General features: G+C 48.3%; 1 protein-coding gene and 1 non-coding gene across 2 annotated transcripts in view; one reads left to right on the top strand and one right to left on the bottom strand.

Annotated features, from left to right (window-relative positions):
* DLEC1 (DLEC1 cilia and flagella associated protein) overlaps positions 1-26,825 on the top strand; it is a 135,701-nt gene that overhangs the window by 103,684 nt on the left and 5,192 nt on the right. Inside the window, exons 30-34 of the mRNA XM_040352791.1 lie at positions 12,558-12,722; positions 17,328-17,450; positions 17,563-17,657; positions 23,831-23,921; positions 26,284-26,478. Coding sequence (XP_040208725.1) covers positions 12,558-12,722; positions 17,328-17,450; positions 17,563-17,657; positions 23,831-23,921; positions 26,284-26,478 — 669 coding nt within the window. The remainder of the gene's footprint in view (positions 1-12,557; positions 12,723-17,327; positions 17,451-17,562; positions 17,658-23,830; positions 23,922-26,283; positions 26,479-26,825) is intronic.
* Positions 20,027-20,098, bottom strand: TRNAG-UCC. The gene has a single exon. It is a non-coding gene; the product is annotated as a tRNA-Gly (tRNA).

Raw genomic sequence — 26,825 nt, 5'->3', positions numbered from 1 at the left:
ACTTGTTGTTCTTCGTGCATCACTTGGAAAAGATCCAATAGTGAAGATGAATACAAACAAAGCATGAGGCTACCCACAACGATCCTAAAGCAGGGAGAGCATGCCATGTGTTTGGTAAAATAAATTAGTTTTTCACAAAAAAAAAAAAAAGCAGTCCTTCAGAAAAAGAACAACAATGGGCCAGATTCACGTAGAATCGCGGCGGCGTAACGTATCCTAGATACGTTACACCGCCGCAATTTCTCTTTCGTTCATAGACGGACACAGCCTTCATTGACCTTAGGGTTATGCTTCTTCCTACCAGGAGATTTAGGCAGAATTCTACAGCACTTAAGGTGTTAAAAACTTTCCTTCATGCTGCTCCTCCCAGGGGGCGTGGCTCCCCCAGGCATAACCCACACCCTGCTTTAGCAGCCTCAGTTTGTTTTCTGCCTAACGACAGGAGGTCAAGGCTATCTCTGGAGTTCCTGTACTCTGGAGTTTTTTTCTGGCGATTTTTCTCGCTTTTTTTATTATTTTGTTCCTGCATTTTTGAATCCTGCGATTCTTCTATCAACAGCCGACTGGGTGACAGGCTGGGTCCTCGACTCTTGTAGTCCCCCCATGTTCGGCCTTCGAGCGTGTGCCGGCCCTCAGCTCAGCTTTGGGACGTCCACGACAGGCCCCATTGCTCCAGGGGCGGCCGGGGAACTTTGGTTCTAGGGCACACATATGACCGGTCTCTATGGCTTTGTCACAGTGTGTCTGGCCGACAGCCATGCCGTTTACGGACGTTGGTTCTGTCTGGGATACCTCCAGCCGGGTAGTCGCAGGACGGGTAAGTAGTGGCCCCTTACTCAGGTAAGTGGTCTGGCTGGTGGTTTCCCTGGGAGGTCGACTGAGGGTCCGCCCTGCTTTCCTCTCTCCCCTTCCTCTCCCTCCTTCCCCTGACTGGGTAGTGGCTGTGAAGGGGGGCCTCCTGGGTTTTCTTTGTTACCACCGGGGCCCGTGTGTTGTTAGGGGGACTGTGTTGTTACTCTGGGGGGTGCTGCTGTGTGCTGCTGTGTTCTATGAGGTAATTTTTACCTCAGACAGCGGCCGTCTTGGAAATCTCCTTGGTAACGCTGTGATTCTTTTCTGAGGTAACAGACAAAGCAGTCAGGGCTGCTGTGTTCTATGAGGTAATTTTTACCTCAGACAGCGGCCGTCTTGGAAATCTCCTTGGTAACGCTGTGATTCTTTTCTGAGGTAACAGACAAAGCAGTCAGTGCTGCTGTGTTCTATGAGGTAATTTTTACCTCAGACAGCGGCCGTCTTGGAAATCTCCTTGGTAACGCTGTGATTCTTTTCTGAGGTAACAGACAAAGCAGTCAGGGCTGCTGTGTTCTATGAGGTAATTTTTACCTCAGACAGCGGCCGTCTTGGAAATCTCCTTGGTAACGCTGTGATTCTTTTCTGAGGTAACAAAGCAGTCAGTGCTGCTGTGTTCTATGAGGTAATTTTTACCTCAGACAGCGGCCGTCTTGGAAATCTCCTTGGTAACGATGTGATTCTTCCCTGAGATGACACATCACAGTCAGCACATCAGAGCACACCTGAGGTTTTTCAGCTCCCTCTGCAGCTGGGTGGGGTGGTGAATACCGGGGGCCCCCATGCTCTGCAATAGCAGCAAGGAGGTGACCAGTGGGGTTTTTTTTGTCCTGCCTTGCAGGGTGGGTGACTCAGCGCTGACACTATGGAACTCAAGCTATGCCTGAGTGCACCCTTACCGCCCCTCCCCCTGCCACATCTGTTATGTTGGCTGTCCTGGGTTTCTTGCCAGGTTTGAAGCAGCTAGTGCCCGGATGGGGGGTAAAAAAGCGCCCCCTCCCTGAAGCCTGCTTCTGGGGATGACACAGAATCGCTGTTTTTTTCTGGTTCTGTTATGTCAGAGGCTGCGGGTTTTAACCCTTATGGATAGTGAGGATGACTCTGCTGCAGTCAGTTGCTGGCAAGAATTTGTTGGAGCTCTTGTTTCTGCGGTGCGTGAGGCTCTAAAAATTGAGGATGTGGCGGAGACACCTCCGTGTCAGTACCAGCAGACTACCACGCATCGCTGAAGTGTTTCCTTGTGTTCCTTATTTGGACTATATGTTATACAAGGAATGGGATGCACCGCAAAAAGTTTGTCAAAAAACTTTGCAACCCGTTACCCCCTTGAGGGGGGTTTAAAAAAAAAAAAAAAAAAAAAAAAAAAAGTAGGTCTCTCCTCCGCCAGTGGACCCCCCTGTGTCCAGACTGCGCAAGGCCACCACATTGCCTGTGGAAGGGGCTCCTGCATTTCAGGATCCCGCTGATAGGAGAGTGGAGGCCGTGGCCCGCTCCCTATTCACGGTGGTGGGTTCGGCGGTGAGGCCGGCTCTGGCCGGGGCCCTGGCAGGCCCCGACTAAAAGGGCGAAGCTCCTGCTGCAGGAGCTGGAAGAAGGACCTCTAAGGTGGCCTTGGTGATCACCGTTAAGGGTGAACGGTCCTTTTGGGTCTTCCCTGACTGGCATCATTGAGGATGCCACAGGTGGTAAGCGCATGCTGTTCCCACGGTTTGGGAAGGGCTAGGGACCTCGCCCTGTGCAAGGACCCTCCTTGCCTACCTCCGAGCGTTTTTTCGCTCGCCCTGTGCGGTGGGGGTAGGTCTACATGGTGCTTGAATCCCCGCTGCGGGGTAGCAGCGCACCGGATACCGCATGCCTAACAAGTCTGCGGACATACCTGCTTCCGCCTGAAGGTCTGCTCCCGCCCGTGTCTCGGGTGGGAGACTGGCTTCGCATTGCGAAGTGTTTTCTCTTTCGTTCATAGACGGACACAGCATCCTTTGACCTTAGGGTTATGCTTCTTCCTACCAGGAGATTTAGGCAGAATTCTACAGCACTTAAGGTGTTAAAAACTTTCCTTCATGCCGCTCCTCCCAGGGGGCGTGGCTCCCCCAGGCATAACCCCCACTCTGCTTCAGCAGCCTCAGTTTGTTTCTGCCTAACCGTCAGGAGAGTCAGGCTCTCTCTGGAGTCCTGGACTCTGGAGTTTTTTCTTGCAAATTTTTTTGCTTTTTGCGAGTTTTTCCTCGCTTTTTTATTTTTGAATCCTGCGATTCTTCTATCAACAGCCGACTGGGTGACAGGCTGGGTCCTCGACCCTTGTAGTCCCCCCAGGTTCGGCCTTCGAGCGTGTGCCGGCCCTCAGCTCCGCTTTGGGACCTCCACGACAGGCCCCATTGCTCCAGGGGCGGCCGGGGAACTTCGGTTCTAGGGCACACATATGACCGGTCTCTATGGCCTTGTCACAGTGTGTCTGGCTGACAGCCATGCCGTTCGCGGACGTTGGTTCTGTCTGGGATACCTCCAGCCGGGTAGTCGCAGGACAGGTAAGTAGTGGCCCCTTACTCAGGTAAGTGGTCTGGCTGGAATGTTTTCCCTTGGGAGGTCGACTGAGGGTTTTTCCCTGCTTTCCTCTCTCCCTTATTCCTCTCCCTCCTTCCCCCTTTGGGTGACGGCTGTGCAGGGGGTTTTTTTTTTCTCTGGGGCTCATTTTTTTCACTCGTGGTATGGCTGGGGCTGTTCTGTGTCACTGCAGGGGACTGTGGTGGACATTCTGGGCATTTTTGTGTGTGCTGTGTGCTGTTTTGGTGTACTGTCATTTTTGGGTACACTGTCTTTTTAAAACTGCGCAACGGCGGCCATTTTGCCGGAGCCGCGCTTGTATTATTCGGCGGCCATTTTCTTGTGGCCGGCGCCGTTTTCAGCACTAGTTCGGCCTCTAGTGGCCGTTTCGGCGGGGAAAAAAGACCGCGAATCATCTGAGGGGACAGACGCAGCGCTGCAGCTTCTCCTCAGCACACACTTGCCTTCACAGACCGCGCTGTACCAGAGGGTGGTGAGTCTCAGGGGGCCCCATACTGTGCTCTAGCGGCCGGGAGGTGACCTGTGGGGGACTTTTTTCCTGCCATTGGCAGTGGGGGTGACACGGCAGCTGCAATATGGAGCCTGAATCAGGCCCCTCATTCCTCACAATGCCGGAATTAACCCTTAAGCGCCCCTTCCCCTGCCACATCTGTTGAGTCGGTGTCGGCTGTCCTGGAGTCTTTTTCTCACCAGGTTTGGAGCAGCCAGTGCTCGGTTGGGGGGTAAAAAAGCGCCCCCCCCGGAGGCTGTTTCTGGGGATATCTCTGACGCAGAATCTGATGCTTCTGGTTCTGTCATGTCAGAGGATGCGGGCTTAACCCACATGGACAGCGAGGATGACTCTGCTGCGGAGTCTGCTGACAAGGAATTTGTTGGAGCTCTTATTACTGCGGTACGTGAGACTCTTCATTTAGAGGATGTGGCGGAGACACCAGCGGTGTCAGTCCCTTTTGGATTCCGCAAACCACCGCGTACCGCTAAGGTATTCCCTTGTGTTCCTTATTTGGACAATTTGTTGTATAAGGAATGGGATACACCGCAAAAGGCTTTTACTGTTCCAAAAAGCTTTGCTACCCGTTACCCCCTGGAGGAGGACTTTTAAAAAAAAAAAAAAAAAAGTGGGTCACTCCTCCGTCGGTGGACCCTCCTGTGTCCAGACTGAGTAAGGCTACTATGTTGCCTGTGGAGGGGGCTCCTGCTTTCAAGGACCCCGCTGATAGGAGAGTGGAGGCCGTGGCCCGCTCCCTGTTCTCGGTGGTGGGTTCGGCGGTAAGGCCGGCTCTGGCCGGCGCCCTGGTTGCTCAGACGCTAACTGAAAGGGCGAAGCTCCTGCTGCAGGATCTGGAGGTCCAGGGTGCTTCCGAGTCCTCTAGGGACCTGGCTGAGCAGTTGATTCAGGGTCAGAAGTTTCTCTGTGAGGCGGCTATGGATTCGATTCCTTTGCTTTCCAGGGCTTCTGTCTACGCAGTGGTTCTGCGCCGCCTTATATGGCTGAAGTGCTGGTCGGCTGACCAGTCCTCAAAAAAGGCCTTGATAGATTTGCCTTTTAAGGGCGGACGGCTTTTGGGGGCATCCCTGGATGACATCATTAAGGATGCCACTGGAGGTAAGAGCACCTTGCTCCCTCAGTCGGGGAAGGGTAGGGAACCTCGCCGCAAGCAAGGTCCTACTTTTACTACCCCCTAAGCGGTTTTTTCGTGCGGCTGGAAAAGGTCCGCAAGGTGCAAAAGCCCTTGCTGCCGGGCGTAAGCGCCCCTGGTTCAAAAAACCGAACAAGCCTGCGGACAAGCCTGCTTCCGCATGAAGGTCTGCCCCCGCCCGGGTCTCGGGTGGGGGGACGGCTTCACGCCTTCGTGGATCGGTGGAATTCTCTTCTATCCGACCGTTGGGTTTGCGAGGTGGTCGCCTCGGGGTACAAGATAGAGTTCCTTTCTTGTCCCCCAAACAGATTTTTTCCATCCAACCTCCAGCTTCCTCCGGATCGTCGGCTAGCCCTGTCCGGGGCTGTCCAGGATCTTCTGGACAGGGGGGTGGTTGTGCCGGTCCCCTCGCTGGAACGGTTTCGGGGGTTCTACTCCAATCTGTTCGTGGTCCCCAAGAAGGGAGGGGTTCGCCCTATCCTGGACCTAAAGGCCCTCAACTCCTTTGTCAAGGTGCAGCGATTCAGGGTGGAGTCGGTCCGTTCTATCATAGCGTCCCTCCACCAGGGGGACTTCATGGCGTCCTTAGACATCATGGACGCATACCTGCATGTTCCCGTTGGCACAAGCCACCAAAGGTATCTGCGCTTTGCGATCGGGGAGGACCACTATCAATTCGTGGCCCTCCCGTTCGGGCTGGCGTCGGCACCACGGGTGTTCACCAAGGTGCTCGCCCCGATCCTGGCCTTGCTACGGCAGCGAGGGATCGCTATCGTGGGATACCTGGACGACCTTCTCCTGAGAGCTTCTTCAGGCTCAGAGTTAGAGGAGGACGTGTCCATCACGTGTCGGACTCTGCAGGAGTTCGGCTGGTTTCTGAATCTCAGAAAATCAGTGTTGGTTCCGTCCCAGAGGCTGGAACACCTGGGGCTGGTTTTGGATTCGGGGGGGACAAAAGTGTTCCTCCCATCGCAAAACCTGCTGACCCTGCAATCTGCAGTGAGACAGTTGTTGACCCAGAAGTGGTCATCTCTTCGCTTCTGCATGCGGGTTCTGGGTCTGATGGTGGCCTCCTTCGAGGCGGTTCTGTATGCCCAATTCCACACCAGGGTACTACAGAAGGAGATTCTGTCACGATGGGACAGGGTCCCATCTTCTCTGGATCGCCAGATTCGGTTGAGCCATCTGGCCAAATCTTCCCTGGCATGGTGGCTGACGTCTCCGGTGCTTCGGTCCGGGAAGTCTTTTCTTCCGTGCCGCTGGACAGTGGTCACGACGGATGCCAGCCTCTTCGGCTGGGGGGGGCGTCTGGGGCACCCAGTCAGCCCAGGGGCGCTGGACTCGGGAGGAGTCCCGCCTGCCGATCAATATCCTGGAGCTCCGAGCAAACAAGCTGTGCCTTGTCAGGTGGTCGCTGGAGCTACAGGGCCGTCCTGTCAGGATCCAGTCCGACAACGCCACGGCCGTGGCGTACGTCAATCATCAGGGCGGCACAAGGAGCTCGGCCGCGGCGACGGAGGTCGCTCACATACTTCGGTGGGCCGAAAGGTCCGTTCCGGCCCTGTCGGCGGTATACATTCCGGGAGTTCTGAATTGGCAAGCCGACTTCCTGAGTCGCACGACTCTGGATCAAGGGGAGTGGTCTCTCCACCCGGAGGTGTTTCAGATCCTGTGCCAAAAATGGGGCACTCCAGACGTAGACCTTCTGGCGTCCCGTCTCAATCGGAAGGTGCCACGGTTTGTGGCCAGGTCAAGGGACCCGTGGGCAGACGCGTCAGACGCGTTGGTGGCTCCCTGGGGTCAATATCACCTGATTTACGCCTTCCCTCCTCTAAGGCTCCTACCCCGCCTGCTGCGCAGGGTGGAAGCCGAAGGGATTCCAACGATCCTGATCGCCCCAGATTGGCCGCGTCGCTCTTGGTACGCGGACCTGGTACGTCTGGTGGCAGACGCCCCCTGGCGCCTGCCTCTGAGGGAAGATCTCCTGTCTCAGGGCCCGATCTTCCATCCTGCTTTACGGTCACTGGCTTTAACGGCGTGGCTGTTGAGAACCAGGTACTGAAGGACCGGGGCCTGTCGGGCCCGGTAATCTCTACCATGATGCGTGCACGGAAGTCCACTTCTCGAAAAATTTACCATCGTACATGGAAAGCATACATCTCTATGTGTGAGGAGATGAAGTGGCACCCCCGTACTTACGTGGTGTCCCAGATCCTGCTGTTCCTACAGCGGGGAGTGGACCAGGCTCTTGCCTTGAGCACGATCAAGAGTCAGATTTCTGCTCTGGCTGTTTATTTTCAGCGTCCCGTGGCAGCGCACTCTTTGGTTTGCACGTTTGTGCAGGGGGTCCGGCATGTGGCCCCCCCGGTGCGCCCTCCGCTACCTTCTTGGGACTTGAACTTGGTCCTCTCGGCGCTTCAGCGTGCCCCCTTTGAGGACATTCGGGAGATCCCCTTGCTGACTTTGTCGCAGAAGGTGATCTTTCTGGTAGCTATTACCTCTATCAGACGAGTGTCTGAACTGGCGGCCTTGTCTTGCAAGGCCCCCTACTTGGTCATCCATCAGGATAAGGCGGTGCTGCGCCCGCAGCCCTCTTTTCTTCCGAAGGTCGTTCGGCCTTTTCACATTAACGAGGACATTGTTGTTCCATCATTATGTCCTCAGCCGAAGAACCCGAAGGAAGCCTCTTTACATTCTCTGGATGTGGTTCGGGCCCTTCGAGTTTACTTGTTGGCGACAGCTCCGTTCCGGAAGTCGGACTCGCTGTTCGTGTCTGTGTCCGGTCCCAGTATGGGCCTGGCAGTCTCGTCGGCCACCATTTCCAGGTGGATCCGACAGGTTGTGCTTCAGGCCTACGCCCTGAAGGGGCGGGCGCCTCCCTTTCGGGTCATGGCGCATTCGACCAGGGCGATCGGGGCCTCCTGGGCTTCCGACACCAAGCCTCTGTGTTACAGGTGTGTAAGGCAGCGACCTGGTCGTCGTTCCACACTTTTTCAAAGTTTTATAAGGTGGATGTGTGTGCATCTTCTGATGCCTCCTTCGGCCGCAGGGTGTTACAGGCGGCAGTTTAAGGTTGGAGTTCCTCCGTTGAGTAACTCCGGTTTTGTTTGGGGTGTAACCTGTTTTTGCTGTGTTATTTTCCCACCCCTCGAATCTTTTTGACACTGCTTGGGGACGTCCCTAAGGTCAAAGGATGCTGTGTCCGTCTATGAACGAAAGAGAAAAAAGGATTTTTGTACTCACCGTAAAATCCATTTCTCTGAGTTCATAGACGGACACAGCACCCACCCCTCCTTTGTTTGTACTGCTTGTTACGAACTGAGGCTGCTGAAGCAGAGTGGGGGTTATGCCTGGGGGAGCCACGCCCCCTGGGAGGAGCGGCATGAAGGAAAGTTTTTAACACCTTAAGTGCTGTAGAATTCTGCCTAAATCTCCTGGTAGGAAGAAGCATAACCCTAAGGTCAAAGGATGCTGTGTCCGTCTATGAACTCAGAGAAATGGATTTTACGGTGAGTACAAAAATCCTTTTTTTCTTGGGGTACAAGATTGAGTTTCTCTCTTGTCTGCCAAACAGGTTTTTTCCCTCCGGCTTCTGGCCTCCTCCGGTTCGCCGGTTGACTCCGTCAGGGGCTGTCCAGGATCTTCTGGTCAGGGGAGTGATTGTGCCAGTTCCCTCGTTGGAACGGTCTCGGGGTTTTACTCCATTCTGTTTGTGTCCCCATGGAGGATGGGGCCCGGTCGATCCTGGGCCTCAAGTCCCTCGTTTTGTTTTTGTCAGGTTTTTCTGGCATCCTTGGATGTCATGAACGTGTACCTGCATATCCTCAAACCACCAGAGATTCTGTGCTTTGCGGTCGGGGGGGACCATTTTCAATGGTGTCCTTCCCATTCGGCGGGTTTTCGCCAAGGTGCTCGTACCGATACTGGCCCGGCTGTGACAGCGGGGGTTTGTTATCATGGGATGTCTGGACGACATTCTCCTACGAGCTTCTTCGAGCTCTGCATTGGTGGAGCCGTGTCTATCACGTGTCAGGCTCTCCGAGTGTTCGGCTGGTTTCTGGATTGTCCTGAAATCAGGGTTGATTCCGTCTCAGGGATACCTGAGACTGGTCCTGGATTCCTCCGGGGCGGGAGTGTTTTTCTCCTAGCGGAAAAACTTCAGACTCTGCTATCTGCTGTGCAGCAGTTGCCGACCCAGAAGCGGTCATCTCTGCGATTCTGCAGGAAGGTTCTGGGTCAGTTGGTAGCCTCTTTCGAGGCGGTTCCGTATGCCCAATTCCACGCCAGGGTACTACGGAGGGAACTGCTGTCACGATGGGACTAGCTTCCGTCATCTCTGGATTACCAGATTCAGTTGAGTCATCTGATCATGTCTCCCCTGGTATGGTGGCTGGCGTTTCCGGTGCTTCGGGCCGGAAAGTCATTTTTCTGCAGGCCACTGGACAGTGGTCACGACGGATGCCAGCCTCTCCGGTTGGGGAGGGGCGCTTGGGGCACCCAGTCAGCCCAGGGGCACTGGACTCAGGTGGAGTCCTGCCTACTGATCAACGTTCTGGAGCTCCGAGCAATCAAGCTTTGCCTTACCAGGTGGTCCCTGGATCTACAGGGCCGACCGGTCAGGATCCTGTCCGATAACACCACGTCCGTGGCGTAGGTTGATCATCAGGGAGGCACACGGAGTTCTGTTGCAGCGACGGGGGTCGCGCGCATCCTTTCGGTGGGCCGAAGGGTCCGTTCCGGCTCTATCGGCCGGGTACATTCCGGGAATACGGAATTGGCTAGCCGACTACCTAAGTCGCACTGCACTGGGCCAAGGAGAGTGGTCTCTCCACCCGCAGGTGTTTCGGGGTCTGTGCCGAAAGTGGGGCACTCCGGACGTGGACCTTCTAGCGTCCCGTCTCTATATCGGTAGGTGCCACGGTTCGTGGCCAGGTTTAAGGACCCGTGGGCGGACGCGTCAGGCGCGTTGGTGGCTCCTTGGGGTCGCTGTCGCCTACTTTACACCTTCCCTCCTCGGAAGCTTCTTCCTCGCCTGCTGCGCAGAGTAGAAGCTGTAGGGATTCTATCGGTCCTGATTGCCCCAGATTGGCCGCGTTGCTTCTGGTACGCGGACCAGGTGCGTCTGCTGGCAGACGCCCCCTAGCGTCTTCCCCTGGGAATTGATTTTCTGTTACAGGGTCCAATCTTCCACCCTGTTTCACAGCCACCGGCCTTAGCGACGTGGCTGTTGAGAGCCAGGGGCTTAAGGACCGAGGCCTATTGGGCTCGGTGGTCTCTACCGTGCTGCCTGCACGGAGGTCTACCTCACGTAGGTTTTTTCCTCATACATGGAAGGCCTACTTCTCTGTGTGTGGGGAGATGAACTGGCACTCTCGTACATGCGTTGTGTACAGGATTCTGCTGTCTTTGCAGCAGGGAGTGGTTCAGGCTCTCGCCTTACGTACGGTTAGGAGCCAGATTTCTGCTCTGGCTGTTTTTTTACTTGCAGCGACCCTTGGCATAGCACTCCTGGGTGCGTGCGTTGGGTCAGGGCGTCTGGCAGGTGGCCCCTCCGGTGCGCCCTCCATTACCCCCATGGGACTTGAATTTAGTCCTTTCAGTGCTTCGGGATGCTCCCTTTGAGGACATTCGGGAGGTTTTTTGTTTTATTGTCACAAAAGGTGATTTTATTTCTGGTAGCAATTACCTCGATCAGACGGGTGTCTGTCTGTTCTGGTGGCCTTGTCTTGCAAGGCTCCCTGCTTGGTCATCCGTAAGGACGAGGTGGTGCTGCGGCCGCAGCCGTTTTTCTCCCTAAGGTCGTTTCGGCTTTTCACTTGGATGTGGACATTGTTCTTCCATCCTGGTGTCCTCAGCCGAAGAACCCGAAGGAGGCCACTTTACATTCTTTGGATGTGGTTCGGGCCCTTCGAGTTTACTTGTCGGCGACAGCTCCGTTCCGGATGTCGGACTCGCTGTTCGTGTCTGTGTCCGGTCCCAGTAAGGGCCTGGCAGTTTCGTCGGCCACCATTTCCAGGTGGATCCGACGGATTGTGCTTCAGGCCTACGCCCTGAAGGGGCGGGCGCCTCCCTTTCGGGTCACGGCGCATTCGACCAGGGCGATCGGGGCCTCTTGGGCTTCCGACACCAAGCCTCTGTGTTACTGGTGTGTAAGGCTGCGACCTGGTCGTCGGTCCACGCTTTTTCAAAGTTTTATATGGTGGATGTGAGTGCATCTTCGGATGCCTCCATTGGCCGCAGGGTGTTACAGGCGGCAGTTTAAGGTTGGAGTTCCTCCGTTGAGTAACTCCGGTTTTTGTTTGGGGTGTAACCTGTTTTTGCTGTGTTATTTTTCCCACCCCTCGAATTTTTTTGACACTGCTTGGGGACGTCCCTAAGGTCAATGAAGGCTGTGTCCGTCTATGAACGAAAGAGAAAAAAGGATTTTTGTACTCACCGTAAAATCCATTTCTCTGAGTTCATAGACGGACACAGCACCCACCCCTCCTTTGTTTGTACTGCTTGTTACGAACTGAGGCTGCTAAAGCAGGGTGTGGGTTATGCCTGGGGGAGCCACGCCCCCTGGGAGGAGCAGCATGAAGGAAAGTTTTTAACACCTTAAGTGCTGTAGAATTCTGCCTAAATCTCCTGGTAGGAAGAAGCATAACCCTAAGGTCAATGAAGGCTGTGTCCGTCTATGAACTCAGAGAAATGGATTTTACGGTGAGTACAAAAATCCTTTTTTTTCATCACAAGTGCCTGATTCACCAAGCACTTGCGATGAAAACTACGCCGGCGGCCTCAGGCGCAAGGCGGGCCAATTTAAATGGGCGTGTGCCATTTAAATTAGGCGCGCTCCCGCGCCGGACCTACTGTGCATGCTCCGTTTCTTAACTCCCGCCGTGCTTTGCGCGCCGTGACGCCATTTTTTTGAACGGCGTAGCGTACTTCCGTATTCCCGGGCGGTTTACGCAAACGACGTTAAATTTTGACTTTCGACGATGGAACGACGGCCATACTTTAGACAGCAATATGCTTGCTGACTAAAGTTAGGGCAGCAAAAAAAACAACTAACTTTGCGACGGGAAACTAGACTAGCGGCGACGTAGCGAAGGCGAAAAACCGTTGTGGATCCGCCGTAACTCCTAATTTGCATACCCGACGCTGGTTTACGACACAAACTCCCCCCAGCGGCGGCCGCGGTACTGCATCCTAAGATCCGACAGTGTAAAACAATTACACCTGTCGGATCTTAGGGATATCTATGCGTAACTGATTCTATGAATCAGTCGCATAGATAGAAACAGAAATACAACGGTGTATCAGCAGATACGCCGTTGTATATCCACTGTGAATCTGGCCCTATAAAAAATATAAATAGTAGATACGACGGCGTATCAGGAGAAACGCCATCGTATCTCATTTGTGAATCTGGCCCAATATTACTAAGTATTACTTCTAATGACTTTTAGAAATATATGTTTTTGTTAATATATGTGGATGATAATGTAAATCTTCTTCCTTCAGCAAACAGTTGGCATGGAACAGATCACGGAGGCTGAAGAATTGAGTGACAATTACGATGACCAAGAAAGAGAGTTCTCTCCGGAACATAAATTAATTTCTGTCATTCTGAGACCTCATGAAGGAGTGGCCTCTGATTACCCATACTGCATCACTCCAAGACAGACAGTAAGCCAAAAGTTTACTTGTTTTATATACCATAGAATCCTATACTCTGAGTATATTGGCAGACACAACACCATGTGTTAAAACTTGTGCTGGTGTTGGTCTACATTTTTGTGTCACAAAAAATATTATTTTTTTGTGTTCCCTCTCCTCTCCTATATTTAAAAAAAAATTCCCTAGCTTTACGTATCGTTATCACAATCCAGCGCTGTCCCCAGCTTCTTTCTCTCTCAGGCACTGCTGGGCCCGTTCAGGCAAACTGTCATGTCATTCTGCCCGTTTTCTGTGTGCAATATTATTGCACCAAGCAGGTTAGTATAACATCTTTTTTATTTTAAAACCACAAAATTTGCAATTAATATCACTTTAACTGCGCAATTACAGTTAATTACCTCCTGCTATGGTGTTTTGAATGGATGCCCTAGAACACAGGTGTCAAACACAAGGCCCGCGGGCCGAATCCAGACCTCCAGGCCATTTCATGTGGCCCTCGCACCTCTCCTGCAGCTGCAGGAGAGCTCCAGCCCTCCTCTGGTCCTCCTCAAGACCGTTACTTTCTGCTTTTAAGCAATGCATCCAGCTTCTTCCCAGCAGCAGCATAAGGTAGGGGGGGGTACACGGTGATGTAAGGGAGAGTGGGGGACTCAACTTCTGATGGTGGGGTGGCTCTTAACATCTAATGTAAGGGGAGGGGATGCTCTGGACATCTAATCTTACAGATACAACCAGCCCGTTTGAGGGAAATCATAATGCTTTTTCGGCCCTCGATATAATTGAGTTTGACACCCATGCCCTAGAACAAGATATAAGACAAATTTCCAGAATGGCTCCAATCTCCATTCACATGTGCAGAATCTTGTGGCTCAAAGCCTGGCCAGCTGAAGCTGTCTGTAAAATACACCTCATGTGTATGCTGTTTGAAGGAGGGCATCTTTTTGGTGAGGCACTTGACTAACTCATCAAAGATGTCACAGGAGGAAGGTAGTTCTTACTTACACAGCTGAAGATTCCAAACCCCCCTCCCCAAGAACAACTACCTCTTCCAAATGCAGAGCACCTCATCACCCGGGTTTAAACTTAATTTCAGCCTTCCTTTTGGCAAAAGACTTGGCCCACAAAACCCACCAAGTCTTCCCTAAAGATCTCTTTTAACCTCTTCCATACCGGGCAGTTATACACACTTCCATACCAGGCCTATTCTGGCACTTCTCTCCTACATGTACAAATCATAATTTTTTTGCTAGAAAATTACGCAGAACCCCCAAACATTATATATGTTTTTTTAGCAGACACCCTAGGGAATAAAACGACGGTCATTGAAACCTTTTATCTTGCACGGTATTTGCGCAATAATTTTTCAAACGCCTTTTTTTGGGAAAAAAATTGTTTCATGAATTAAAAAAATTTAAAAACAGTAAAGTTAGCCCAATTTTTCTGTAAAATATGAAATATGATGTTACACCGAGTAAATAGATACCTAACATGTCACGCTTTAAAATTGCGCACACTCATGGAATGGCGCCAAACTTCGGTACTTAAAAATCTCCATAGGCAACGATTTGAAATTTTTTACAGGTTACCAGTTTAGATTTACAGAGGAGATCTAGTGCTAGAATTGTTGCTGGCACTCTAACGCACGCGGCGATACCTCACATATGTGGTTTAAACGGCGTTTAGATATGTCGGCGGGACTTGCGTGTGCGTTCGCTTCTGCGCGCAAGCTACCGGGGACAGGGGCGTTAAAAAAATAAATTTTTATTTCTTTTTTTTTTTTATATATTTATTTCTTTTTTTACACTTTTTTTTTTAATTTTTTTTTTTTTTTTATCACTTTTATTCCTATTACAAGGAATGTAAACATCCCTTGTAATAGGAATGTGTGTGACAGGTACTCTTTATGGAGAGATGCGGGGTCAATAAGACCCCACATCTCTCCTCCAGGCTGGAAAGCATGAAATCGGTGAAAAAAAATTCACCGATCTCATGCTTGTGGTTGCTTAGCAGCCGCAATCGCGGCTTTGTTTACTTACGGGGACCCGGGCGTGACGTCATCACATCGCGCCCGGGTCCTCCGACGGTCATAGAGATGACTGGTGACCATCTGGTCACCAGTCATCTCTATGCTTCCTGCGAGCGCCGGACGATTCGTTCTCCGGGCCCCCGATGGCACGGGAGAGCCCGGAGAAGCACCGGATGGCGGCGGGAGGGGGGGGATGTCCCCTCCCGCCGCCTGTAAGAACGATCTAGCGGCGGAACCGCCGCTATGATCGTTCTTACGTTGTGCAGAATCGCCGGCAGTTTAGAAGGATATCTGAATGATGCCTCTTAGCTGCAGGCATCATTCAGATATCCACCCGGAAAGCCCAGGACGTCATATGACGTCCACTCTGAACGGCAGAAGTTCTTTGTGGACGTCATTTTACTATGGGCCGGTAGGGAAGTGGTTAATGTCCAATGGAGCATCACTCCTAAGAGTAGGAGATGTCTGTTAGGCCACGTACACACGGTCGATCCATCCGATGAGAATGGTCCGACGGACCGTTTTCATCGGTTCACCGCTGAAGCAGACTGATGGTCTGATGTGCGTACACACCATCGTTCCAAAAACCGATCGGGTCAGAATGCAGTGATGTAAAACACACGACGTGCTGAAAAAAACGAAGTTCAATGCTTCCAAGCATGCGTCGAATTGATTCTGAGGTTTTGAACCAATGCTTTTGTGTACTAACCATCGGTTTGGACCTATCGGTCAGCGGTCCATCGGTTCGATTTTAAAGCAAGTTCTCTCATTTTTGTCTGAAGGATGGGCCGTACACACAGACGGTTTGAACTGAACTTCGGTCCGTTTTCATCGGTTTGGTCCGATGGTGTGTACGCGGCCTTACAGTTTGCTTTTCTTTAGGTCAGACATTCCAGACCTGTGGATTCAATAGGTGGTTTCAAAGGAATACAAAATAGAGTTTCAAACTCTATGTCCTCAATGCATTTATTCTCTCAAATCCATCAAAACCTGTCCAAGGACTGTCAGATTAGCAGAATGCACTGAACCATCTCTTGTCCCAGGAAGTAGTTATGCCAGTAACCCCACAAGACAGGTTCAAAGAATTCTATATAAACCTGTTTACGGTACCAATGCTCAGCAGGAGGAATCATTATTTTCTGGACCTAAAATCTCTCATCAATTACCTTAAAGATCCAACATTTTGCATGAGGTCTACAAGATTATTGTTAAGGGCAATACTTGGCATCCCTAGACATCCAGGATATCTATCAGCATATTGTCAGAATTCTGTGGTAGTGAGCTCTTGTAGAAAGTCAACACAGGGTTCCCCAGAGTGCTTCTTTCCCTGATGGTGGGGATGGACTTGCAACAAGCTAGAACCAGGTAGTGGCCAGAAGGTATGCCCAGCTGACAATACAGACACCACTTGTGCATACAGAGTACAGATGGCAGGAGACAGAAAAGGATCTAGGAAATTAGCCCCGAGATCAGGGTGAGCGCCAGACAAGTACAAGAAGAAAACAAACAATTATACATGTAGCGCTAATTCTGAGACAGATCCTATGGTACTGTAAGTCCTGATGGCCTGGTATATGAGGGCTGTGATGCAGCCAGAGAAAAAGTCCATTGATTCAGGGCTAGCTTTTTGCAAGGAAGCAGAAGCAGTTTCCAAGAAAGAAGTGTAGACTGTTAGGTGTGTATTTAAAAAATCACATAGTAACTTACATTTAGAATTACAATGAAGGGTACATCTGTTCATAATTACTCAGTGAGGCATCCATCACGCTAGTCAAACACAGGGGAGCTGTCTCTGCCGCTTTGTAATCTCTCCTGGCCAGCAAGATGATGGTGTAGTGGAGGAGAGCTGAGAAGGAGGCTTGGAAATCTCCTTGGACCACAACGTGAAAAAGCCTTTAACTTAGGGTCTGTGAATACTCTACTACTGTAGATCTTTGTCCTCTACTGTACTCCAAGATATGGACCTTACAGGTAAGTCAAAATTCTAAAGGAATGATACTATTTTCCAGCTCCTACTCCTGCAAAAAATACCTCTTGATCTTACCAGAAAATCAACAAACTCCTAACTTTCTTTAAGGACAATGTTGTACTGGAAGCTCAGATGGTCCATGTCTGTGAACTACAGAACATTTCCCTTAGCCTAGCAAAGGAATCTAATGCAGCCACAACATTTAAGAAGTAGTAAGCTGCAATATATTAAAATTTGGTTCTTAGGTTTAGATACATTTAAATTCATAGCTAAAGCATCCTCACTGTTTTAAGGCCGCGACTTGGGATCCGACTTGTGAGACCCCAAGTCATGTGACATGTGAAATTCCATGTTAGTCAATGAGAGCTGTCTTAATTAGCACTACTAAAGTTGCTCCGACTTTAGAAAAGGTTCCTGTACTACTTCAAGGTGACTTCTATCGGATTTGTGCCTCAAAGTAGTACTCAGTTAGCCAGGAAGTCTCCTGGCAAAGTCTCACAACTTTCAGGTCGCGGCAGTGTGAACTAGGCCTTAAGAGATTTTATGGTTGCTGTTGTTTATCACTTTTCATTTTATGTTACACCTTACAGTGGTAGATCTAGACCTTTTTATATTGCAGATTGTTCCCGCTGGAGGTTACAGTGGCATACATGTGTCTTTCACTCCTCTTATGCTCTCTGGGGTCACCAAGAAGGTAGAATGCAGTGGATATGCCCTGGGATTTCTCAGCTTGGATGACAAGGTAAATATATTTTCATAATTCTGATATCACTCAAATATTTTTTTATTTGTTTCTCTTGATGACTTTAAGACACATCTAACTATGTATGGACATTCTTTTCTCTGACTTTCAGTCAGCAAAACTGGTCCCTGGCAGAGTAAAAAGACAGCATGGATATGGGGTAGAGCCAATCAAAATGGAGCTTCAGGCATTTGTGAAGCCAGCATTGTGAGTACAGACTTTTACCAGACTCCTGGGAGACTCTGAAGTCTATTTAGGGCATTATAATTTGACATGTAAAACCCTTCTGTAATGTTCTATTTGCAATTTAACTTTCTTACTTCTTACTGTATATTAGGTGTAACAGAGCTTAGTAAGATTGTGCATGATTAGTGGGAATGCTCAATAGCATTCCCATTATTGTTATTCGTTTTTTATTATTCTTATTAATTTTAATTAATAGGAATGCTCAATAGCATTCCCAGTATTGTTATTAGTTTTTTATTATTATTCTTAATTTTAATTTTATTATTCAGTACGTCTTTTGGCTCTGCGTAACTTCTGCATACTTTCAGCTATTAAGACCATTCAACTTTTAAAATGTTCAGCTCTTTCAGCTAATGATGGGACTTTTTTTCTACTATTTATATTTTTTATAGGGCCAGATTCACAGTGGAGATACAACGGCGTATCTGCTGATACACCGTTGTATTTCTGTTTCTATCTATGCGACTGATTCAAAGAAACAGTTACTCATAGATAGCCAGAAGATCCGACAGGTGTAATTGTTTTACACTGTTGGATCTTAGGATGCAATACCGCGGCTGCCGCTGGGGGGAGTTTGCGTCGTAAACCAGCGTCGGGTATGCAAATTAGGAGTTACGGCGATTTACGACGGATTTTCGCGTTCGCTACGTCGCCGCTAGTCTAGTTTCCCGTCGCAAAGTTAGTCGTCGTTTTAGGTGCCCTAACTTTAGTCAGCAAGCGTATTGCTGTCTAAAGTATGGCCGTCGTTCCAGCGTCGAAATTTAAAAATCAACGTCGTTTGCGTAAGCCGTCCGGGAATACGGAATTACACTACGCGCGTCGCCGTTCGAAAAAATGACGTAACGGCGCGCAATGCACGACGGGAGTTTGGAAACGGAGCATGCGTGGTAGGTCTGGCGCGGGAGCGCGCCTAATTTAAATGGCACACGCCCATTTAAATTGGCCCGCCTTGCGCCGGAGGCCGCCGGCGTAGGTTTTCATCGCAAGTGCTTGGTGAATCAGGCACTTGCGATGAAAAATTGCAGCGGTGTAACGTATCTACGATACGTTACGCCGCCGCTCTTCTATGTGAATCTGGCCCTAAAAGCTTTTAGACACTTTTTTTAACATTGAAGTCAATGAGAGCATGCTTTAAATCCTTAAAATCGTCTTCCCCTACCAAAAATGTCAGCTCCTCCATACTTTTATCTACAGACGCCAAACAAACTTTAAAATGTTCACAAAATATTCAGCTATTCGGCTATATCTTTTCAGTTTGATATCTTTTACAGTTTTTGTGAAAAAAATTAATTGGGCTGGTTAGAGTGGATGATGTCATCACTACAGCACAGAGCTTTAAAAAAATAATCTTTTGTTCCTTTTCTATAAATTGCTCTCACGCCCACAAGATTTACTTGTCATACACAATTTATACATCAAAACGTAGGTATTTTTGTCTAGTTTCAGGCAATGTCAGTTTTGTGATACGCCTTTTACTTTTGGCTGGTTGAGCTTCCAAATGACAAGAGTTCTACACTTTCTTCCATTGACTGTCCTGTATAAAATTCTTCAGATTTAGACATTAATGGCTGTGTTGCATTATTTTGAGGGGGCAGCAACTTTACACTGTTCTACAAGCTGTACACTCACTACTTTACATTGTAGCAAAGTGTCATTTCTTCAGTGTTGTCACATGAAAAGATAGAAGAAAAGATTTACACAAATGCAAGGGTTGTACTTACTTTTGTGACATACTGTATGTGATCTCCCGCACACAAAGGGGTGTACTTACTTGTGTGAGATGCTGTATATATTTATTGTGGTCTATAAGTGGTTACATCACACATGGCATGTGCTGAGGTCTGCAGCAATGAAGGATTTTTGTATTTGAAACTTTAATGTAAATCTAGACAGTTGAGGGGGTGTAATATTCCCGCTGGGTGGAGTATGCGATCCCCTTATTTTCAATATCACCCCAATCGAGGCGTGATTTTGCCGTGATTGTCACCTGAAAAATTGCAGGACTGCTTTTGGGAAACGGGCGTCCCGTCATTTTGTTTGTGTGATTTGTCAGGTGACAATATTGTCCCATGATTGGGGTGCCATTGAAAGTAACAGGATCAGAAGCGTGTAATTCCGCCCGCGATCCGGAATGCCTAGGTGTGGTGATTGCAGCCAAAGCTAAGCGTCTTCTATCAGTTGCTGGGTTCTCCTTCTATTGATTCTGGGGGGAACATTTTATTCCTCAAACATTCCACACATTCTTTTAATTCTTTATTCCACCGCTAATATATACTCCGCATTGACCTTGTATAGTGCTTTTCTCTCTGAGGACTCCAAGTATTGGAGATGGCGTTGGCTGGGAATCGAACCCGGGTCATCTGCTTGGAAGGCAGCTATGCTCACCACTGCACCACCAACACAAAAGTAGCATGTCTTTGTAGTGTGGGAGGAAACCGGAGCACCCAGAGGAAACCCATGCAAGCACAGGCAGAACATGCAAACTCCATGCAGATAGTGTCCTGGTCAGAATCTGAAACAAGGACCCCAGTGCTGCAAGGCTAACCCCTAAGCCTCTGTGCTGCCCATTTACGGCCTCTGTTCTCTAAGGCCTGCCCCTGCTGAGCGGGGTAAATCACTTATGTCCACTCAAATTGCCTTCAGAAGAAATCCAAACTTATCCTAAACTACAATCTATAACACTCCTATAATAAAACACACCAAAATAACAATAAAGAGGGGTACAGTGGTCCCCAAATTGGCAACACAATGGAGCTAAATATTACATTCACCCTTAGGCCTCATTCACACGGGGGGTATGAATTCGTGCCCCATGGGAGGGCCATGTTTACCGGAATATGGATGCACAGGTGTTCCCAGCATCCCGTGTAGGCAGTCCCATTGCTGTCAACTGGGGTTAAGTGACTGTACCCAGTGTGACATGCCGGTGCACGGCCCCGAACACACCCTGGGTGCATCCGCACAACTGCACCCACATGAATGTCCTTTTTGGGGTTAATGCAGCCCCCACACAGGGTACAGATTCATACACCCCATGTGAGTGAGGCCTTTGACTTCTCCATGAAGGACCTCACTGACGGGAAGAGTTCTCATTTCTCCAGCAGAGAAAGCCTAAAGAAAGCTGGAAAGACTTCTCTGACCTCTGAAGACAAAAAGAGTTCCAACCTCCCCTTTATAGCCGGTCCAACACACGCCTCAAAAGCCTACCGGCCTCCAAACTTCACAACATAATCAATTGCTTTATGTTGATCGACAATACATAGATCAAACATATCACCTGTAAAAACGTGCTTGAGATGTTGGTGGTAAACAGCCTGCTAGGCCCGGGGAGAACCAAACCAAGTCCTCCAAAAGTTGCCAAGAGTGTAAATGTAGACATTATGCTTTAAGGTTAATCAAAAATATCACATTCTAAAGGGAAAGGTAGAACAAGGGGAGGGGGAGTATGGAAGAGGCAGAGAGGGAGGAAAGTAGGGGGGATGGGAAGTTGCGGGTAAGGAAGGGGTGAGGTGGCTCCCACAAACCCTCACCCTCTTCTTCCTCCAACCTTCCCTTCTCCCCCCTTTCCTCCCTCTCTCCCTCTTCCATACTCCCCCTTTGTTCTACCTTTCCCTTTAGAGTGTTATATTTTTGATTAACCTTAAAGCTTAATGTCTACATTTACACTCTTGGCAACTTTTGGATGGCTTGGTTCGGTTCCCCTCAGGCCTAGCAGGCTGTTTACCACCAACATCTCAGACACTTTTTTTTACAGGTGATTATGTTTGGGCAATGTATTGTCAAACCTTAAAGCTTCTGCAGAAGCTGCAGAAAGGTAAATAGAGAGCTGATGGGAAGACCCTCCGGTTACTGGAGTGGCAGCCGCCACCAGTGTAGGGACCTGTGTTGGTACAGCCGTACCTGGCCCCTGGGGGGGTCCCTCAAACTTTTTGTTGAGTCTTCTTCTAGGAACAGCCAATTGTCTTGTTTGTCCAGCTACATTGATAGTTGGTGATTCAGAAGCTGCAGAAAGGGAAATAGAGGGCTGATGGGAAGATCCTGCGGTTACTGGAGTGGCAGCCGCCACCAGTGTAGGGACCTGTGTTGATACAGCCGTACCTGGCCCCTGGGAGCGTCCCTCAAACTTTTTGTTCAGTCTTCTTCCAGGAACAGCCAATTGTCTTGTTTGTCCAACTAAATTTGATTCTATGAAAAAGGAATAATTTTGGGGTGAAGGTTCCTTTGATCGATGAGTGTAGGTGACTTATACAGAGTACATTTTGTATCGATCACTATCCATAGTACTTACCAATCTCGGTGTTTGTATCCCGGTGATGTCCATTGGCTTTACAGCAAGTGGATGATGTCATCGCTACAGCACAGAGCTTTAAAAAAATTATCTTTGTTCCTTCTCTATAAATTGCTCTCATGCCCACAAGATCTACTTGTCATACACAATTTATACATCAAAACGTAGGTATTTTTGTCTAGTTTCAGGCAATGAGCTTCCAAATGACAAGAGTTCTTCACTTTCTTCCATTGACTGTCCTGTATAAAATTCTTCACATTTCCCAGCGAAACGCACAGCGAACTTCTTTTTTAAATCGCTGACATGCCCACATTTTTAATGTTATCAACATAAATTTTATATCAATACATTCACAAAGGCTGTGTGTCTCTAACAGTGAAGTCGCTGTTTTGATAGAATGTACTGTTGTGGATTTATTACGGCTTGTTTGAAGGGTTCTCTCACTCATTAGGTGTGGGGATTAGTGATCAAAGAAAGGCTTTATAAGTACTGAAGGAACACTGCTTGTATGTTCTAAAGATAGTGTAGTGGTTATGGTGAATGGCTTTGGTGTGGGCTTAGCAGTTCAGCTATTCAGCATTCCCACGCATTTTGTGCAGGAAAAATGCATTTTCTAGTTATATATATTACTTTGCCGTAATTATTTTAAAGCTGGACTAAAGGAAATCGGCCCACGTGATCTACAGTATATAGGAGCTATTTTATATACCAAAAGATTTGGAATTTTGTTCAGTTAGTCTGGTAATACTTAGTGAACTTTTATTTACATTAGCCCAGTCTGCTGTGGTGCAATAAACGCACATGTGTTAATGCATGTTGTGTCACAAATTAACATATATTGTGTTAAGGTAACCCATTTATTTGTAGCAAGAGAGTGAATAGTCATTACTGTCTCCACTGGAGTGATTTCTCTTCTATTCCTAGCCTCAGATCCAACTCTCACCAGAACAGGAAGTGAAGAGAAATCTTCCCAACAGGGATAATAACCCTGTTTTGTCAGTATAGTTGCGATGTTTATATGAGCATTTCTGTTTTCATTTTTAATGGTTTTATTATGTTTTTGAAAGCATTTTACAGAGATACAGTGTATAAGCTTAGAGTCTGGACATATATTAATACTTTGTTGACAGCAGGGCCAGATCTAGGGGGTGCTGAGGTGGGCTGTGCCCCACCAGATTTTGGCCTGTGGCATCAGCAGGGTGGGTCCTATAGCTGGGCACTAAAGCTCAACCCAACTACTGCGGTGCACATGGCCACAAGCATAAAATGCAAATGTGTTGATGCTTTGTCAACCAGGGCAGTATCTAGCCTGTCTGATCAAATGGGAAAATAAAGGTCACATTTTGTCCAAAATATATGTTGGGTAAAGTGCATGCTAAAAAGCTATGAAGCAAGAAATATTGAAAGCCAAGAATAAGGGAGATAAGGCACATCGTGGTGGTGAAATGTAAAGTGCTGAGCTTGAAATAAAGTCCCACAGAGTACCTTAAGTGGTAAGTGGAAAGAAAGAAATTACAATACAGGAACTAAGGAGAATAAGAAAAGAGAGGGGGGGGGGGTTTGTGGGAAGAGGATTTATCATATTTATCAAATTGCACAGGATGGAGATGTGCCAATATGGAGGGTACCATGAACCAATGGGTAAGGACTTTAGCGTACTGGTGGTAAACATGGACAAAATTTGTTGCCAATCTTCCTCAGATTTTGATTTTTTTTTAAATCCTCTTCCCCTGTGAAAAATAGGTATGAGCTGAATCATTGAATAGCGGGTTTGTTTTTCTTAGAACCAACACTTAACTGCCAGATTGATATTGTTGATATTGTAAATCTTTTTCTTCCTTTGCAGGCTCACCGTAGAAGTGGAAGACGATGATGAGGAAGGGCTGGTGTTTTATTCTGTAGCAAGTGACCTCATCCCAGACAGGAAAACCTCCCCTGTTAGTATCAAAACTGATGTCTTTGATCAATGTTTAGTTTCATGCAACCATAGACATTTAGGCCTGGTTTACACTTCCAGTTGGGTAGTGGTAAAAAAATGCCAGTTGAGCTGTGGTTTAAGCCCCCCCCCCCCCCAGACTACCATTTTATCTATTGCAACAACTGGAGGGAGTTGTACAAATGCCACAGCCATCCATGGTCTTCGCAGCCCCTTGGGAGGCCACGTCCCAACCACCCTACAACTCAGTGGTACAGGCTTTACATGGTTAAAACAGGTGATTAGGAGAGGACATATGCCCTCCCAGTCACCTGTCTACTGCAGATTGCCAATTGCAACTCCAAGTGGCCTGAAACCAAAAGCTTATGATTTTGCTTTGTTGGATTGGGAGGATTATTTTAGAGTGTTAGGTATTTACAGCTGCTAGGAATGATATTTATGCACCATGGCCCGGATTCAGAGAGATCTGCCTATCTCTCGGTGGGGCGTAACGTATCTCAGATACATTACGCCCCCTTAAATTAGGGCGCAAGTTCCGTATTCAGAAAGAACTTGCGCCCTATGTTACGGCGGCGTAACGTATGTGGTCCGGCGTAAGCCCGCCTAATTCAAATGTGGATGATGTGGGCATGTTTTAAATTTAAATTTAGTGTGACCCCACGTATTTGACGTTCGTGAAAGAATCCCAGAGCGCATGCTCGAAATTACGCCGCAAATCGTCATTGCTTTAGACATGAACGTAACTTACGTACAGCCCTAGTCGCGAACGACTTACGCAAACGACGTAAAATTTTCAAAATTCAACGCGGAAACGACGTCCATACTTAACATAGGATACCCCTCATATAGCAGGGGTAACTTTACGCCGGAAAAAGCCTAACGTAAACAACGTAAAAAAATGCGCCGGGCGGACATACATTTTTGAATCGGCGTATCTACCTAATTTGCATATCCCTCACGTAAATATATGGAAGCGCCACCTAGCGGCCAGCGTAAATTTGCAGCCTAAGATACGACGGTGTAAGACACTTACTCCGGTCGGATCTTAGGGAAATCTATGCGTAACTGATTCTATGAATCAGTCGCATAGATACGACGCCGCAACTCAGAGTTACGACGGCGTATCCGGAGATATGCCGTCGTAACTGGTATCTGAATCCGGGCCCATGAGTTGAGGAAATGAAGACTGAGAGATCAGATTTTTAGAGCATTGGCCCATTGTATCAAAGATGAGATGCAGAATATCATTGCTACAGTCTTCTGTCTATTCCATGCTCAGAACATAGCAGCATGTTTGTTGGTGAGCACAGTTATGCCCTGTATACACGATCGGTTCGTCTGATCAAAACGGACCGTTTTCATCGGACGAACCAATCGTGTGTGGGCCCCATCGTTTTTTTCCCCATCAGTGAAAAAAAATAGAACCTGTTTTAAAATTTTCTGATGGTTAAAAAACCGATAGAAAAAAACGATCGTCTGTGGGGAAATCCATTGGTCAAAAATCCACACATGCTCATAATCAAGTCGACGCATGCATTGAACTTAATTTTTCTCGGCTCGTCGTTGTGTTTTACGTCACTGCGTTGGACACGATCGGATTTTTAACTGATGGTGTGTAGGCAAGACTGATGAAAGTCAGCTTCATCGGATATCTGATGAAAAAATCCATTGGTCCGTTTTCATCGGATAAACCGATCGTGTGTACGTGGCATAAGGCCTTGTTCTCACAGGTGTTGGCTTGTATCAGAGCGGTGTGTGCCGCAAGCTTTCGGTAAACATTTCTAAAGCTTTTGACAAGTTTCAAGCAGCTTTGCTGAAGTCTTTAAATTCAGTGTTGCAATGATTCTCCAATGACACATAGGGGGTTATTTACGAAAGGCAAATCCAATTTGCACTACAAGTGCAAAGTTCACTTGAAATTGCACTGAAAGTGCACTTGAAATTGCACTGAAAGTGCACTTGGAAGTGCAGTCACTGTAGATCCCAAGAGGACATGCAAGGAAAATTAAAAACAAAATTTTTGCTTGCACATGATTGGATAATAAAATCAGCAGAGCTTCCCCTAAATTCAGATCTACCCCTCAGATTTACAGCGACTGAACTTCCAAGTGCAATTTCAAGTGTAGTTTGCACTTGTAGAGCAAAGTGGATTTGCAAAAGGCAAAGTGGATTTGCCTTTTGTAAATAACCCCCAAAGGGGTTCATTTACTAAAATTGTAGCGTGCAAAATGTTAGAAGCTGATTGGATACCATGCACAGCTGCACCAAATTTTGCACTCTCCAGTTTAAGTAAATCAACCCCATAGGTGAGCAGGAAGCTATCAGATAACATTAATTCCCATGTTGTTTTATTTCCTCCCTAGATTTTAACTGACATTGAAACCACTCGGAGCCTGAAACTGATCAACTGCACAGAGACTCCTCTATACTTCCGTCTGCTGCTGTCCAAACCATTCTCTGTTTCTGCCATTGATCCAAACAAAAGCATCCGGACATCCCAGAGTGACCGCGAAGAGTGGGGAGGGCAGATGGTGCTCCACCCACAACAAAATACATTGGTAAAGGAAATACTTATATATTATTTTAAAGCTATATATTTTTTAATAAATTATTTTTTATTAAAGTTTTGCAGTTTGCAAAGTTGCAAGTCTAACATTCAGGTGCACAATCTACACCAGGTGTACAACTTTAAGGGCGGATTCACACTTGTGCGGTGCGAATTCCAGCTCTGTTATCTCTGCAAAAAGATGAGAGAGCTGTTCAGCAGATCGTCTCCGTTTTAGCTGCGAATTTGGAGACCTGGGAGAGGGGAGGGGGGAAGTGTAATGAGTAGAATGAGAGAAATCCTGAAGAGAAATGAACACATCTTCGAATCAGATGCGTACCCATAGAAGATAATGGGCCT

The sequence above is a fragment of the Rana temporaria genome, chromosome 5 (genome assembly GCF_905171775.1).
Source record: "Rana temporaria chromosome 5, aRanTem1.1, whole genome shotgun sequence".
Lineage (NCBI taxonomy): Eukaryota > Metazoa > Chordata > Amphibia > Anura > Ranidae > Rana > Rana temporaria.
This window is presented reverse-complemented; position numbering and strand designations above follow the sequence as displayed.